Here is a 17,952-nt window from a genome sequence, read left to right on the forward strand (position 1 = left end):
TCTACTGCATTACCCTTGTCTACTGTCTGTAATCTTTTCAAAGAACTTTATCAGGTTAGTTAAGCATGATTTAGCCTTTTGAAATCTATGCAGAATTTTTAATTATATTTTCTGTCTCTAGGGGCGGAATATTCTGGTGGGTCATCGGGTGGGATCGGTGGCGGATCGGGTGGAAAAGTGGGCTTTTTGATAGTGGGTCAGCGCCTTTCCCAGTGTCGGGTCTGTCAGCGCTGAGCAGACCCAACACGCAGCGGTGGGGAACCCAATTAAGCTGATTATTGCCTTGTTGAAAGATGATTAATAATACATTTACCCTCAGCTTTTCTCTGTAACTGCTCTCCCACGGGGTCCACGATGCTCAGGGATCATGTCTGTTAAGCTGAGGCGGGAGTTGAATGGTCATTGAATGAGCTGATTACTTGACAGCTTGAAATATGTGCTGTAAAAGCTCCCACCTCACAACTGCTCACTTTCCAAGCTCGGAAGCTGTTGCTTACTCCATTTGGAACACAGATTGAGCTTTATGTAGGCTGAAAATGTTTGGAGCAAACTCTCTATCCAGTGTCAGCTCACTGGAACAACCTCTCTCACCATTGACAGCTTGCTTCTGTCATCTCAGCTTCACATGCCATGTATTCCATTAGCATGGGTACTGTTTATACTGTTTCACCTTGGTCCTCAGAACCTGACCATGATCAGCCCCAACAACAGCAGAACCAGGCACACCAGCAGCACAAACAACAACACCAACCTTCTCCGCAATCACCCGTTGCTGCACAGGACAGAGGGCATCAGCACCCAAGCACATTGCTGCCCGGGAGGCCAGGGATGGCTTTACCATGGCCACATTTACTTCACTTTTCGCTGTACACCCTGGCTGCCACATGATACGCCAGGTTGGCACCACCCCACACTAACACCATAAAGCATCCCTACAATGTCCAAGCCATTCCTTTCACACCCACCACCAGTGCAGGGGGTACCGTTATGTCTCACCATTCACTGCAACTCACTAAGCCTCTTCCAAAGGTGCACAGAAATCTCTCCAAGAACGCAAACTGTTGAAAATAAAGCTTTTAATGTTTGACAGCACATTAACAGAAACTTCACATGAACATTGGATAAAACACCCAAGTGCCTACCCTGTGTGTTATTAGTTGGTATGATTCAGTGTGAGGGGTGGCAAGTGAGATCAGGATGTGATAATGTCGATAGCAAGGGATGGGTGGAGGTGCAAGGTAAGTTGGTGTGAGTAAGGATGTGCAGGAGTAGGGTAGGGAAGGCAGAGTGATGGGGATGTGATGAGAGGCACAGCAGGATGAGGTTGAGTGTGGCCTTTCAGAAGCTGCTCCACTTGCTCCACTCTAATAAAACCGACACAGGCAGCTACAGATCCATTAGCCTCACTTCCATTCATGGCAAATAGTGGAACTTATTGTTGGGAGTAAACTGGAGAAGTATCTGCAGAATGATAACCTAGTAAAGAGTAACATTGATTCGGAAGGGGAAGGTATCACCTGACCAACCTTCTTGACTTCTTGGAGGAAGTAACATCCCCAGTGGAATCTGGAAAGCTCTACGATTTTCAAAAGGCATTTGACAAAGTCCCTCATGAAAGGCTATTAGTTAGACCCAAAGCTCTGGGTATTCAGGTAAACCCTGGGAATGGATAAGAAACTAATGCTCATTAGAAAAGAAAGAAAAAAAAGAACTTGCAATTTATATAGCGTCTTTCATGACCTCAGGACACCCCAAAGCACTTCACAGCCAATGAAGTATTTTTGAGATGTAGTCACTGTTGTTATGTAAGGAAATGCGGCAGCCAATTTGTGTACAGTAAGGTCCCACAAACAGCAATTAGATGAATGAACAAATAATCTGTTTAAGTGATGTTGGTTGAGGGATAAATATTGGCCAGGACACTGGAAGAACTCATTCAATAGTTCTATGGGATCTTTTACATCCACCTGAGATGGCAGGAGGGGCCTGAGTTTAACGTCTCACCCAAAAGATGGCAGTTCCAACAGTGCAGCACTCCCTCATCTGGGAATGCTGCACTGTCGGGACCAGCCTGGATTATGGGCTCAAGCTCTGGAGGGGGGCTTGAACCCACGACTTTCTGACTGAGAGTCAAGAGTTTGATGGTGAGCCAAAGCTAACCCCTTAGAGGAGTTATGGTGGGGGCGAGGTGTGGGAGGGGAATGGGTACTAAGTGGGGTGTTGCAAGGCCCGGTATTGGGACCGCTACTATTTCTCATTTACATCAGTGACCTGGACTCAGAAACTCAATGTAAGTTGATTACATTTGCTGATGATACCAAACTGGGAGGAGCAGTGGAATTAGAGAGAGCAATTCAGAAGTTACAGAATGTGTTGGACAAAAGAAGTATGCAGGCAGCTCATAGCAGCTGAAATTCAATGCAACTGAAAGGCAAAGTAAAACAATAAGCAACACATGTACCACATGAATGGTTTTCCTAAGATCTAGCGTTAGCATAAATTGCCATTTCAGAGTCCTGTGTAGTATCAAGTGATGGAGGTTCTCTATTGTTCTTTGGGGGCTGGCTTTGAATCTTGACACCACGGTAGATGACACTGTCCTCGTTGTTAACTGAGTTCCTTGCCACCTCACCGCTCCGTGCTGTCGATCTCTTTTGAAACTACACTCTTGCATACGTGATTTCATTTTCGTCGTTACTCAACTGGGCAGCTCCCTCGCTGGGCGTTTCTGCTGAGCTACATCGAATGTGCTTTACATTTGCGTATAAAGTGCTCCCTTCCGCTGCTGCCAATTGCTAAAATAAAATAATACAAGATCCAATTTATTTCTGATTAACTTGAATGGTGATTTGCGCTGTTAGGAGGAGAAATCTATTTCTAGATTATTACAAATCGGCTTACAAAGTATTACAAATTATGTACAGCTCAGACCCAACGGGTCCATGTCGGTGTTTATGCTCCACAGGAGCTCCTTTCAGCTCTGTTCATCTAACCCCACCAACATATCCTTCTATTCCTTTCTCCCTCAGGTGCTTATCTAGCTTCCCCTTGAATGCCTCTACGCTTCTCACCTCAACTACTCCCCGTGGTAGCGAGTTCCACATTCGGACCACTCTCTGGGTAAAGAGGTTTCTCCTGAATTCTCTGTTGGATTTATTAGTAACTATCTTATATTTATGGCCCCTAGTTCTGGTCTCGTCCGCAAGTGGAATCACTATCAAACCCTATCATAATCGTGAAGACCTCTATCAGGTCACCCCTCAGTTCTCTCGTTTCAGAAAAGAGCCCCAGCCTGTTCACTGCTTCCGTTAGTTTTTAATTTTCCAAGAGCGTATGAGAACACCTTACATATTACCATCTCATAGGTGAAGTAGCAGTGATCCTAAGTGCATCTATTAACTACGTCAATATTTACAACAACAACTTGCATTCATGTAGCGCCTTCAATGCAGTAAAATGTCCCATGGTGCTTCACAGGAGTATAATCAGTTTAAAAATTGAAACCAAGCCAAAGAAGGAGACATTAGGGCAGGTGACCAAAACCTTTTAAGGTTTTAAGGCAAAAAGGTTTTAAGGAGCGTCTTAAAGGAGCAGAGAGCAGCAGCGAGGTTTAGGGAGAGAATTCCAGAGCTTAGGGCCGAGGTGTCTGAAGACACCAATGGTGGGATTAAGGGAGTGGGGAATGCATAACACCAGAGTTGGAGGAACGCAGAGTTCTTGGAGAATTGTAGAACTGGAGGAGGTTAAGATTTTAAAATAATGCACGTGCATCTTCCTGGCCCAAAAACCTAATTTCCAGTTGCACTATTTTTGAGTAACGCTTTTATATCATCATTCTAAGACAACATTTGAGAATTCCTTATTTACCACTCTCAACATTGGGCTATCATGTTCCAGGCCACATTTGACCAGAGCCCTGCTCTTGAAGTACTTTGGGCAATGCCAATAGAGGGTCACTAGTTTAAAAATATTTTAAAACTTTGAAGCTTCACCCTCATGGGTCACAAGGTTCTCAACAGTCTAGGTGCTGTGCTGTTTGTCTCACAAAGGGAAACAAAACTGAGCATTAGCCCCCTGTTTGGGATAGCGCAGCGTGTCTGTTGTTTTGTAGGTTATGTGAAGCATTATAGATGAAGTTTGACGTAAGAAAACTACTAGGCACTTGGTCTAAGCGTTAAGCAAAGCTTTAATCAATGGTTTTACAACATGGAGGTCTAGTTGTGTCCTTCACTAGTTCCTGTTAAGAATGTCCTGCGCAAGCTGGGCCCGTGCCCGAGTATTTATACTCTCCCTGGGCAGCGCCACCCATAGGCCACTCAGTATCATTTCATAAGTCTTTCTTTCATGAATGACTGATTCATGTCAAAGTTCAAGTCTGGAAATGCGACTTTGTGCAGCTATGTGCATTCTCCAAAATAAACCACTGTCTTGATTTTATGTTGACTGTTCGGGGTGATGAGGTCAATCAGTCCACCTTGCAGAAGACTGGAGAAGCCCAAGTGAAGGATGACAACATCCAGTTCATATAATAAGGGACGGATCGCATTGTTATGTTGTCGTACATCTAGCCAAAGTAAACTCCAGTTTGTAAGCTTTGTGGTTCCACTTATGGGGGAGACTGGTGATACTAACATGAGAGAATATCTATGGCAGACCTGAAATTTGTAACATCCTCACTGGTATAGTACAGTCTTTGGACATGAGGAGAGACAGGTGATGAAATTGAGATTTTTAAGATTATGAAGTTAATGAATAAAATTGACCCAGTCAAATTATTCACTACAGCAAAAGGTTCAAATAATTGGGATGTCAAATTGAAATTAAGGTAGTAAGTCAAGTCAAACTTTCTGCACTCAATAGAGCTGTGGAAAATATTACAAGGAAAGACAGATTTAAGAGACAATGGGCCTGAATTTGCGGTCGGAGGCTCCCAGTGAGCGAATGCCTCCAAACTGTAATAAAAGTGCGAACCTACCTGATGGTCCCGTACCTATGAAGACTTGCGCTGCTGTGCCTGCGGGCGTACGCCTGCATAAAGGCCCACGTATCCCAGCAGCGAATGCGGTTCGCAAGCGTCCCTGTGATCACGTGGGCCGGCCCAACCAATGAGAAAGGGGGATCCTCATTATGCTTATGGAGATTCCATTTGCTTACGGAAATCCCTGCCACAGAGGGCTGTGAAGGCTAATTCAATAAATATTTTCAAGAGAGAATTGGATATATTTCTGAAGGCTAAGGGGATTAAGGGTTACGGAGAAAAGGCGGGGACGGGGTACTGAACTGGTAAGATCAGCTAAGATCTCAGATGAAGATCAGCCATGATCTCATTGAATGGCGGAGCAGGCTCGAAGGGCCGAATGGCCTACTCCTGTTCCTATCTCTATGTTTCTATGTTTAATAGGAATCACATAAAAAACACAAATTTCACACAACTTAAATAAAAATAAATCATTACATGGTCAAAATTAATTAAAATACAACGGCATTAAACATTTTAAAACAAAAATTTAATTTTTTGAAAAATATTTTGAAAGTGTCCAAAATAACCTGAACTAATTTTAAAGGTTTTTTTAAGTTTAAATAATTTAAAAAACATTTATTTTACTATTTCTTTAAACTCTTATGCTGGAAAAAGAAAGCCCTACGCCTGCTTTTACCAGTCCTAAGAGTTTCGTGGGCATTCACTGGGCAAATAGCCCAACTCTCTGCCAGCGAATGTCCATTTCCCGGGGATTCGTACGATCTGTCAAGCTGACACTTGACACATCGCAAGTTCCAGGTTTTGGCGCATGCGCATCGCACGCAGAAACTTGTGGTGTACTAACGGCAGCGTATGCAGTCACAGGCCCTGGAAAATTGGGGCTATTGAGAGATTTTGGAGCGGGAAAGCATTGACAGACACAGTGAGAAAGTGGGTCGGTGAGGTCAACCTTGGAGAGCAGAGCAGACGGGCTGTTTGGGCCTGATGGGCTTTTCCTGTTCTTAAAAGCTTTTTTCAGTTCTTGCATTAGTACTTGGGTCTTTACAGGGCTGTATGAAAATGTAGACTGAGAAAAGTCATCAAATCCAAAGACTGGGTTAAACAATTAACAAAGGCTCATTTCTAACAGTAGAGCCAAGGCCAACCTCCCTCTGTGCCCATCAGTAATGATATTAAAGGTTGTAGCCAATCCAAGGAGTAGTTGAGGTGAATAGTGATGTAAGAAAAAGGAGTCTTACCATCAAGTAACTTTAAAGTAAGCTTTAAGTAACTTATAAACACACTATATACAAGAGAGGTCTTTACCATGCCTCCGGTAGAAGCCTCTTACAATACTGAACAGTCCAGTATTTACACCAGTCCAACAGGAAGTGACATATGACAGGAAGTGAGGTATGTACATAGTTCATAGTTCACAGTTCACAGGAAGTGATGACATAACTTCCCGGAAGTTATTATTATTATCACATTCTTCCCTCCTGCAGGATTAGGAGGCTGTGGTCTACCTTTTGTTCCGCAGCCGCCGAACAAGGAAGAGTCGCACCCGTTTGGATTCCCGTCATAGAGGGTCGCTGGTCCGCTTACATGCGGTTGGCCATTGGTCAGAGTCTGTGTGGCCTGGATTGCCCTGTGAAGGGTCGGGGAGATCATGGCTTCGAGTACGAGCCCCAATAGGTTCAAAGTCGGACTGCCTCTGTTCAGAGGGAGGTGCAGAGCTGGTCTGTGGTGGATCAGTACTTTCATGCGCGGTACTGGGAGGGTCGCAACCTTGAGTACGGGGTTCTACCGGCACCAAGCTAGTTGGTGTCCGATCAGGATCCTGGAGAGGGGTACCCGATAGGTCCCAAGAGTTTCCTGGTGAAATTCCATCACCCGATGTCCCACTAGGTCCTGGTGGGCAGGGAGCCAGATCCCGTAATGATACGGTAGATTCTCGGCCGTCGGAATATCGTATGTTTGCATAGGTGGGGTTGGCATCGGTTAGTTCGACCTCGTCTACGAGAGGGTCATTTTTAGACGTCCGAACGTATCTTCGGAGTAATACAGGTCCAGGAGTAGTTAGCCATGACGGGAGTGATGTCCCATGAGATGAGCGACGCTGGAATCCAAAGAACCGCTCATGAGGTGTAGGTCCCGGGGATGAGGGGGTGGTCATATGAGGAGAGGTTGAGTAGATTGGGACTCTACTCATTGGAGTTCAGAAGAATGAGAGGCGATCTTATTGAAACATATAAGATTGTGAAGGGGCTTGATCGGGTGGATGCGGTGAGGATGTTCCCAATGATGGGTGAAACTAGAACTAGGGGGCATAATCTTAAAATAAGGGGCTGCTCATTCAAAACTGAGATGAGGAGAAACTTCTTCACTCAGAGGGTGGTAGGTTTGTGGAATTTGCTGCCCCAGAAAGCTGTGGAAGCTACATCATTAAATAAATTTAAAACAGAAATAGATAGTTTCCTAGAAGTAAAGGGAATAAAGGGTTACGGGGAGCGGGCAGGAAATTGGACATGAGTCTGGGTTCGGAATGGTCATGGCCCTGTGGGTAGTGGAGCGGGCCCAGGGGCCGTGTAGCCTTGTTCTGCTCCTACTGTGTTCTAATTCTGTTAGATTTCAGGAGATGGTTTTATTCCTGTTCCTGGCTGGGGTGGAGATCGCCTTTACAGAAGGTAAGTACTGTAGAAAATATAGGGACAGAGTGATCTCCTGGAAGAATTTCGATCGCCTAGATGGGTCGGAGAGGAATTTCCCAGATTTTTTTCTCCCAAATTGGCCATTGGGTCTTTATCTGGTTTTTCGCCTCTCCCGGGAGATCACATGGGTTCGGGTGGATGCAGAGTGATAGAAGATTTGAGGTTAGGATCAGATCAGCCATGATCTTATTGAATGGTGGAGCAGGCTCGAGGGGCCGATTGGCCTACTCCTGCTCCTATTTCTTATGTTCTTATGTTCTTATGTTCTTATTTGTGGCTGTAGAAAGCAGGGACCGTATAGAGTGCAATGCATCCGGAAGCACTGTTTCCCATTGCTGGTCTGGTAGGCCCCGAGATCTTAAAGCGAGACGTACGGAATTCCAGATGATACCGTTATACCTCTCTACCTGCCCATTTCCGATGAGATGGTATGGTGTTGTTTTGCTTGTAGCAATTCCCCGTTCTGAGAGGTAGTCCTTGAGTTCCCTTGACATAAAGGATGGACCCCGATATGAGTGAATATAAGCCGGCATGCCACAGAGAGAAAATACCTGCTCAAGGCAGCAGATTACTGTGGACGCCAGCATATTGGAGCAGGGGAAGGCAAACGGAAAACGTGAATATTCGTCGATCATGGTGAGCAAATATGTGTTCCGAGTTGAAGAGGGCACTGGGCCCTTAAAATCGATGCTAAGTCGTTGCATCGGTTGGGTTGCATGTATGAGTATACCATCTGAGGGGCGGAAGAACTGAGGTTTTAATTCCGCACAAAGCCGGTATTCTGAGCATATTTTCCTTACATCTCCAGTGGAAAAAGGGAGATTCCGTGATCGTACGAAATGTAGCATGCGCGTAACGCCAGGATGACACAATCCATTGTGGACATCCATGAGAGTAGAGGATGACATAGTGGAGCAGAATGCCCGTGTGAGGGTGTCCGGGGCCACATTCTCCTTGCCAGGCCGATAGAGAATGGTATAACCAAAAGAGGCCAGTTCCATCCTCCAAAGTTGTATTTTATTATTCTTAATTTTGGTTCGTTTTCGATTATCGAGCATGAAGGCGACTGATCGTTGGTCCGTGATCAATGTAAAGTGCTGGCGAGCTAGAAAATGGTTCCACTTCCGTACTGCCTCTATGATGGCTGTGGCTTCTTTCTCAACCGGAGGATAATGTAGCTCGGCACCTTGTAAGGTCCTGGACATAAATGCTACAGGACGACCTTCCTGATTCAGAGTAGCCGAGATCGCCACCTCCGAGGCATCACATTCAACTACGAAAGGGAGATTCTCATCGATGGAGTGAAGAGCCGCTTTCTCCAACTGTTCTTTGAGAAGGTTAAAGGCTGCAACAACCGCTGTTCCCAGTGGAAATGATCTAGCATGCAGCAAGGGTTGGATTTTGTCCGAAAAATGAGGAATCCATTTAGCGTAGTATGCAAACAGACCGAGAGCCCGACGTAAAGAAGCCGGATTCTTAGGTGACGGGAGCTCTTGGAGCGGGCGAAGTCTTTCTGGGTCTGGCTTAATGATACCATTGCCTATGCAGTAGCCAAGGATGTTGATGGTCGGTTGCGACTCAACAGATTTGGATTAATTCAGGGTCAAATTACGGCGATGGAGGGCATCCCGAAATTTTTGGAGGTTGGCGTCGTGTTCCTGTTGATCGTGACCTGCAATGGTAATGTTATCAAGATAGGGAAAAGTGTCCCTTAGGTTTTCCTGCTTAACCAGGCCATCCATTGCCCGTTGGAAGACAGCCACTCCATTAGTAACCCCGAATGGGAGGCGACGAAATTGGTACAGCCATCCATTAGCCTCAAAGGCCGTGTACTGCTTATCTGAGACCTTCAAGGGTACCTGATGATCGGCACTTTTTAAATCGTAAGTTGAGAACACTTTGTATTCGGCCAGTTTATTAACCATATCATCAATGCGTGGCAATGGGTAGGCGTCCAAGTCGGTATATTGATTGATGGTTTGCGAATAATCGATGCATAGTCGCTGTTTGTGAGGTTTTAGAGGGTTCTTGACAATGACGACTTGAGCCCGCCAGGGCGACGAACATGGTTCGATGATATCCTCTGCTAGAAGTCGAGAGATTTCAGCCGCAATAAAAGATTGGTCTTCCTGATTAAAGCGCCGCGATTTCGTTATTATTGGTTTGCATCGAGGCGGAATACTGGCAAATAATGAGGGTTCATCAAGTGAAGCTGCTGACAATGCACAAAACGGTAATTTAGACGGTATATTAGAAATAGTAAGTCCGGGTTTGGATCCACCAAACTCAATGGTGAGTTTCTTATGCTGTTTTTGGAAGTCCAGCCCTAAGAGGAGATCACTACATAAGTCCTTGAGCACCGAAAGTCGGGTGGAGGGATACATACGACCATGAAGTGTCATATCAACAACACAAAAGCCGGAGATTCTGGTATTAAGTGATGACTGAGCCATCGCAATTGCCTGGTCCGATGGGAAGACATGTAGTTTCAATTTCGCAACAATCTGTTTCTTAATGAAACTATCAGTACTTCCTGAGTCAATTAAGGCATCTAAGGTATGCCCTTTAATTGAAATTTTTGTGGCTGCATGAGACAGGTTCTGTGGGCAAGCAGCTGTAATTGGTGTCGTTGCACAGAGAGTGGCTAAAACTCTCGGTGTGCTTCTTCGGGAGAGAGCTCGAGAGGAAGCTTGATAGGTCCTAGCTGGAGCATCTTGATAGGCCCTAATTGGGGCAGTTCGGTAGGCCTTAGCTGGATTGGCCCTCGTAGAGGCCCTTGATAGGCAAACTTTAGCAAAGTTTCATTTTTTTTTGCAATAACTGCAGATTGTATTGCGAGCAGGGCAGGTTTTCCTAGGGTGAAAAGCATCTCCACAAAAGAAGCATTCCTTCCTAGATTGCCAAGAGGCTGCTAAAGTGGGGTCATCCTCCTCTTCTTCATCAGAATTATCAGAATTAGATTCCCCCATGATAGGGTTCACCTGAGACCGCTTGAATTGTCTGGTTGCAGTTACAGCAGCAGATCGAGATCTGGGCAGCTGATAGAGGTCTGCATTTCTCTTTGCCAAATCCAGAGAACAAGCTAGGTCAAAAGCTTTTTGTAGCTCAAGTGTTTTACTTTCTAGTAGACGCTGGCGTATAAATGGAGAGGCAATCCCGCAGATGAAAGCATCACGAATCATTTCTTCGCGGTACAGCTCAGCTGAGGCTGCCTGAAAGTTACAATCTATGCTGAGCCTGTGAAGTTCTTGCAGGAATTCGTTAATTGATTCCCCTGGCCCTTGTTGGGCTGTGGCCAGTAGATGTCTAGCATAGACCTCATTTGGGGTCTTGGCATACAGTTTCTTAAGTGCCCGAATCACCTCATCGTAATTATCCCATTCATCAACATATTCGAACACTTTTGGGGTCACATTGTTGATAAGTATCCTCAATCTAGTAGGAGCATCCGCTTTACATTCATCCAGAAAATTCTCAAAAGTACGGTACCAGTGCTTCCATACCCTGCCAGCTGCTGGTGTATTTGGGTCCAAGTCCAGACGAATAGGTCGAAGGATTCTCTCCATGATGGGTGGTTCCCTGGATCCTTAACTCCGAGTTTGTCCAAAGGTCTAGTATTTGTGAGTGTAAATACTAAGTTACTTAAATTGATGTAAGAAAAAGGAGTCTTACCATCAAGTAACTTTAAAGTAAGCTTTAAGTAACTTATAAACACACTATATACAAGAGAGGTCTTTACCATGCCTCTGGTAGAAGCCTCTTACAATACTGAACAGTCCAGTATTTATACCAGTCCAACAGGAAGTGACATATGACAGGAAGTGAGGTATGTACACAGTTCATAGTTCACAGTTCACAGGAAGTGATGACATAACTTCCCGGAAGTTATTATTATTATCACAAATAGCGTCGACGCATTTACGGGGAAGCATGAGGGAGAGGAACAGAAGGATATGCTGATAAGGTTCGATGAAAATGGGTTTGTGGGAGGCTCGTGTGGAGCATAAACGCCGGCATAGACCAGTTGGGCTGAATGGCCTGTTTCTGTGCTGTAAATTCTATGTAATCCAGTTTTGCAAATTTCCCAAGATTACTCAGAGAATTCATACTTAATATCCTTACCTGATTATCATTAAGAGTGCTCTCTCCTCCATGACTCATAATGTAGTTTGTATCTGAAAAATTACAATGTTACTGTTGAAAGCTATAATAGGAACGATTAATATGTTTAAAATGTCCAAACTGAGCATGTGTTTCAGCGTACACAGCCTTACATAGATCTACATTCATGTGAACCTCATCTGCATTGCACCCATGATTCCCTACATAGAGCGTAAAACTGCTCTGGTTATTATGCATAGTATTCAGAAAGAATGGAGGTAACTTTCACCTTCACCGTCTGATGCAGCAGATCACCTGCCTTTTGTAGAACCTGATTTTCATCCCATTGATTTCTACGAGGTGCTCTGTCAGATTATCGCCCAAGACGTGAAGGTGTAAATTAGCCTCCCGTGTATTTAGGGCTTTGCGAGACAAAGACCGACCAATTTTACTCTGAAAATGAGGTCCTGATCTGTTGTGCCATCAGTGGGAGGCAAAACATTTTATCACACGGAGAAATCAGGGTGTCTATTGACGTAATTATATTAGCCAATGAGTTGCACTGTGTCAGCCAATGAGTTGGAAATGGGGCGGGATTAGTTTATTTTACAGCAAACAAAATATATTTAATAAGCAAACAGTAAAGCAAACAAAGTTTATTTACTCAGCAGAGCCTATTTAAACAGGTGCACTGCAGCAAACAGTCTACAGAGTCTATTTAATAAGAGTCTCTACGAACTAGAGGAAACAGAACTCATGACCAAAACTACAGCAACTTCTCCCGATTAAAAACAGGATGATTTCTTCAGAAAAGTGCAGTGAGTGGAGGGTAGTTACATAATACACATTGTTTATTTCTCCAGCAAATACATCTAGACTAGAATGTGCAGAATATTACAATGATAGGTGTTTGTTGATTACAATGAACTATGTTCTCTTTAATTCTACAGCAAATTATTGACATATAATGAAATGATTAAAGAAAAATAGAAACTCACCCTTGTTATTTTGCATCAGGTAGGAAAGTAGACAAACAGCAAGCACAAGAATAAGGGCCCCCAGCACACCGAGCACAATGTAAATCAGGCTGTGGCACAGAGATTCGGACTGGTTCTCAATTGATTCTTGGCTAATTGTTTAAAGAAAGAAAGACTTGCATTCATTTAGCACCTTTCACGACCTCAGGATGTCCCAAAGCGCTTTACAGCCAATTAAGTACATTCAAATGTACTGTTTAGTGTAGGAAATGTGCCAGCCAATTTGCGCACAGCAAGCTCCCACAAACAGTAATGTGATAATGACCAGATATTCTGTTTTTTTAGTGATAAACATTGGCAGGCCTCCAGGGAGAACTCCCCTGCTCTTCTTCAAAAATTGCCACAAGATCTGTTACGTCCACCTGAGAGGGCAGATGAGGCCTGGGTTTAACGTCTCATCTGAAAGATGGCACCTCTGATAGCGCAGCACTCCCTCAGTAATGTACTGGAGTATCAGCCTAGATTTTGTGCTCAAGCCTCTGGAGTGGGACTATGAACCTACAATCCTTCTGACTCAGAAGACGTGTGTGCTAACACTGAGCCATGTTTAAAGCGTGGTAAGTTTCATATGTTAAAAACAGAACAAAAGAATACCTGATGACAATACCTTATTACTGTTGTAACTTCAAAGACCCAATTCCTTAGTGTTTACATTGGGCTACAATTCCTGTTGCTTATTGCCTACAGCTTGGGCTAATAATACAGAAATGAGAAGTGCGTTACGTTAATTGAATATTTACATCCAAACACATTGGGTGAAATATATAGCCAGAGAATATGAATTAGAGAAAACCTTCTCCAGGCCCTGACTTAAAGCGGCACCACTAAAATCGAGTCCCCTGCCATCAACATCCTAGGGGTCGCTATTGCCCAGAAGCTTAACTGGACCAGCCACGCTAACACTGTGGCTACAAAAGCAGGGCAGATGCTGGGTTCTCTGCAACGAGTGGCTCACCCCCTGATCTCTCAAAGCCTCTGCATCATCTGCAGTGCTCAAGTTAGGAGTGTGATGGAATACTCACCTTGGATGGGTGCAGCTGTAACAATATTCAAGAGGTTCACCACTATTTAAGACAAAGCAGTCCATATGGTCAGTGCCCCTGCCACTGAGTTCAATATCCATCCCCTTCACCGCTGGTGCACGGTGACTACAGTGCATACTATCTACAGGACACAATGCAGCAACGCCCACAGCGTGAGAATCAATTAAAAAAACTTTCCCAGCTTAACTTAAAATCACCTCTGAGCCCAATGGCCTGTACCGCCAAAAAGGCGAAGACATCCAACATCATGAGAACACCACCTCCTCAAAGTTACACACTTTTCTGGCTTGGAACTATACTGTTGTTTCTTTACTGTTGTTAAATAAGAAATTCCATGATTTTGAGTTAACACCATTGGCCAGCAGATCAAGAAGAAGGCCCAGTGCCACCTTCTCAGGGCAACTAGCGATGGGCAATAAAATGACCTTGTCAACATTGCCCACATCACAGGAACAAATTTTAAGAAAAGAATCTTTGTGCAGTTGTAGTGACCGACACTGAGAAGTGGACCAAATGTGCAAGATGTCGCTCACTAGTGATATCAAGGGCTGTGCAGATATGTCGCTGTGATTGCTCCCTTTCACCAGCAGAAACTTTTCTATCAGTGCCACACCAGAACAGATGTCGGCATGAGGTTAGGTTAGCGGTGAAGTAAACATGGTGAATACTGCAAGGAGCACCATGAGGGGTGGCAAAATGGAGGTGCTTACTTCTTATTCGTATTTCCTACCAACAAAGATAGCACCTTCATTAGGAAGCTAACACAACAGCATGATGTAAACCCAGCCAGCATTTCCATTCTGATGAGCTACATTCCGAAGTAATAAATTATTTTCACCCCTTATGACAAAATTATTAAAGAACATTTAATCTCTCACATGGAAGCAGTGCCAATCAAAACACCAGCAATGAGAACATTGTACCTGCTCGTCGAGTTGGATCCTGAAGTTTGGTTTCGATTATCAGTGGAAATTATATTTGTACTTGTGGAATGTGTAGTTGTTGGTGATACTGTTGGAAAACCTTCACAAGAATATTCAGGTCCTATTGAAACAAGGAATAAAATTCAGATTCACCTCATTTTCACTTGTAGTCAACCAAGAGAGCACTATTGTCAAATGGAACCTCATTACTTGAGTAAAAGCCTGGTTGATATAATGGATTTGGATGATTTAATTTCTGTGTAATTTCCCCCTCTCTGGTAGCAAGGAGAGATGCTGCTGACACCTGGCCGTGGCCTATTTTTACTGATAATTTCAGTTTCTTTCCCATATCTGAGAGTTGGTGGCACAGAGTTACGATTGGGGCAGTAAAATCCTGCCAGCGATTTTCTGTCCATTTAATTATAGTGATCGGTGTTGCTGGCGGGAGAGGCTCCCCACCTCCAGTGAGCACTCAGATAATTGGCTCAGGTGTGTTTCAAGTAAATCATTTGTTTCAAAATCTAAGAAATAACTCGCATTGAGACAGCATCTTCCACATTCTCAGGATGTCCCAAAGTGCTTCACCACCAATGCAGTACTTTTTTGAAGTGTAGTCACGGTTGTAATATAGGGAAACGCGGAAGTTAATTTGCCCACAGCAAGGTTCCTCAAACAGCAATATGATAAATCATCTGATAATCTATTTTTTAATGATGTTGGTTGAGAGATGAATGCTTGCCAGGACACACAGGAGAATTGACCTATTTTCCTTTGAGGAGTGCCTGTGGGATCTTTTACTTCTACCTGAGGGGGCAGATGGGTCCTCAGTGTAAGGTCTCATCTAGGCAACAGCACCTCCAACAGTGTAGCACTACCTCAGTGCTGGTCAGTGGTTTCAGCCTGAATTATATCTCTGGAGTAGGCTTTGAACCCACAACCTACTGGTATCAGAGGCAAGAGCGCTACCAGCTGAGCCACTGCTGACACCTACAGTACAAATGCAGTTTACAGGTGAAATTTCTACCTGCTGCTGACATCCTTCTTCTCTGACAGCTAAAGCAAGCGACCACATTAGCATACAGCCGCAGACAATATTTGCATATGTTAATTTATATTTATCACCTCTCAGGAGAAAATGCATTTCTCTTTGTTTTCTGACTGTTTTGATGTTTCTCAACACAACCAATGCTGAACATATTGCTTGCCACTCTGCGGAAAATTAAACCGCTACATTTAAATAGTCTAAAGTCCTCCTTAAGTCAGAACCAGGGTCATTGCTTTACGGTGACTGAGTAATTCAGTTTTTAGCACATGGAATTCTGAGATTCTGGCTGGTAATTTGGAATCATAGAATTTTACAGCACAGAAGAATGAAATTCAGCCCATCGCTTTTATGCTGGCCTCTAGGAACAGGAGGAGGCCATTCAGCCCCTCGAGCCTGTTCCACCATTCAATGAGATCATGGCTGATCTGCAATCTAACTCCATATACCGTCTTTGGCCCATATCCCTTAATACCTTTGGTTACCAAAAAGCTATCAATCTCAGATTTAAAATTAACAATTGATCTAGTATTAATTGCCGTTTCCGGAAGAAAGTTCCAGAATTCTACCACCCTTTGTGTGTAGATGAAAGAGCTCCCCACTTAGTCCCATTCCCTAATTACCATTGGCACCTATAACATTCTCCTAACTTCTCCCTTTGTCCTTTTGGTGATGATATTAAATTTATGCCCTCTAGTTGCCGGCTCACTGACTAGTGGAAATAGTTAGTCCCAACTTACCTTATCAAAACCCGAATAATTTTGAATACCTCCATCAGCTCACTTAACCTCTGTTGTGATGTTTCTCTCCTCATCACTAAAAGATCTCACCCCGGGTATCATTTTAGTTCAATTCTTCGGCACTCCACCCTTGACATCCCTCCTAAACTAGGACACAACAGGTTGGCGGTTGCAGTTCACAATTCCATCTGCTAGAATGGCCTCCTTCTGTCCCGTAAATTTCTATGATTCTATGAACTAGTCAGGTTAGTTTATGAAGACTCAGTCAATCACATTCAATTTTAATCTCATGGGATAACTGGACTTCTTGCAATGTTTACGCATGTTTTAGGACCATATTTTATGATTCCGTCCATTTTCCATGAAACATACAAATCAGTGGCCTAGTTCACAATTGAGACTGAAGGAACTTAACCAGCAACCAGTTTGGATAGACCTTAATTTTTAAAAATCACAAACCAGAGAAGATTTTCAAGGATGATACCAGAAATGCGAGGGTATACATATCAGGAGAGGATGAACTGGCTGGGTTTCTTTTCTCTTGAAAAAAGAAGGCTGAGGGGTGACCTAATAGAGGTCTTTAAAATAATGAAAGATTATGATAGAGTGGATACAGAGGCCATCAATATAAGACAGTCACCAAGAAATCCAATAGGGAATTCAGAAGAAAAGTCTTTACCCAGAGAGTGGTGAGAATGTGGAACTCGCTACCACAGGGAGTGGTTGAGGCGAATAGTATAGATGCATTTAAGGGGAGGCTGGACAAACATATGAGGGAGAAGGGAATAGAGGGTTATGCTGATAGATTTAGATGAGGAAAGACGGGAGGAGGCTCAAGTCGAGCATAAACACCGGCATGGACTGGTTGGGCCGAATGGCCTGTTTCTGTGCCGTATATTCTATGTAATTACCTAGCGACCAGTTTGGATAAAGATTAATTAAAAACATTCATTGACCATATTGTTTGTTTACAGTAACACTTACCAATGCCACTGATTTGTGTCACATAACTGCAGTTGTTCCCTGATCTGTTGAAGACTGACACGTTAACCATTTCACTGGATTTTTGTCCCTGATTATTTGAGGCTGTGCAGTAATATTGATGATGTTGCTGTTTGAAGGATTGACAATGTAGATCCAGTTTATTGGTGTCAGAGATCTTTGAATCTTCAGATGGGGTCTTTTCGTACCATGTGTACTGAATGGGAAGGGATCCCTGGACAGACTCACAGGAGGCTGACACTGAGCCCCCAAAACATGAGGCATTTGGTGGCGATAAATATCTAAGTACAGGAACTGACACGGATTCTGTGGAAAAGGAACAAACATTCAGATACTGACTGAACATCTAAAAATCAAATACTCTCCAATTTCCAGCACTTCTGTATCTCAGCC

General features: G+C 43.8%; 2 protein-coding genes across 3 annotated transcripts in view; one reads left to right on the forward strand and one right to left on the reverse strand.

Annotated features, from left to right (window-relative positions):
- LOC147105067 (uncharacterized) overlaps window positions 1–17,952 on the forward strand; it is a 61,909-nt gene that overhangs the window by 26,136 nt on the left and 17,821 nt on the right. The gene's annotated exons all lie outside the window — the stretch shown is intronic.
- Window positions 2,661–17,952, reverse strand: part of LOC147105068 (polymeric immunoglobulin receptor-like) — a 141,923-nt gene continuing 126,631 nt past the window's right edge. Inside the window, exons 5-9 of the mRNA XM_086011779.1 lie at window positions 17,542–17,865; window positions 14,776–14,896; window positions 12,771–12,901; window positions 11,794–11,846; window positions 2,661–2,795 (exon numbers count right to left, since the gene is read on the reverse strand). Of these exons, the coding sequence (XP_085867905.1) occupies window positions 2,661–2,795; window positions 11,794–11,846; window positions 12,771–12,901; window positions 14,776–14,896; window positions 17,542–17,865 (764 nt within the window). The remainder of the gene's footprint in view (window positions 2,796–11,793; window positions 11,847–12,770; window positions 12,902–14,775; window positions 14,897–17,541; window positions 17,866–17,952) is intronic.

The sequence above is a fragment of the Somniosus microcephalus genome, chromosome 18 (genome assembly GCF_052327205.1).
Source record: "Somniosus microcephalus isolate GS21.2 chromosome 18, FLI_Smic_1.0, whole genome shotgun sequence".
In the NCBI taxonomy this organism is placed as follows: Eukaryota; Metazoa; Chordata; class Chondrichthyes; order Squaliformes; family Somniosidae; genus Somniosus; species Somniosus microcephalus.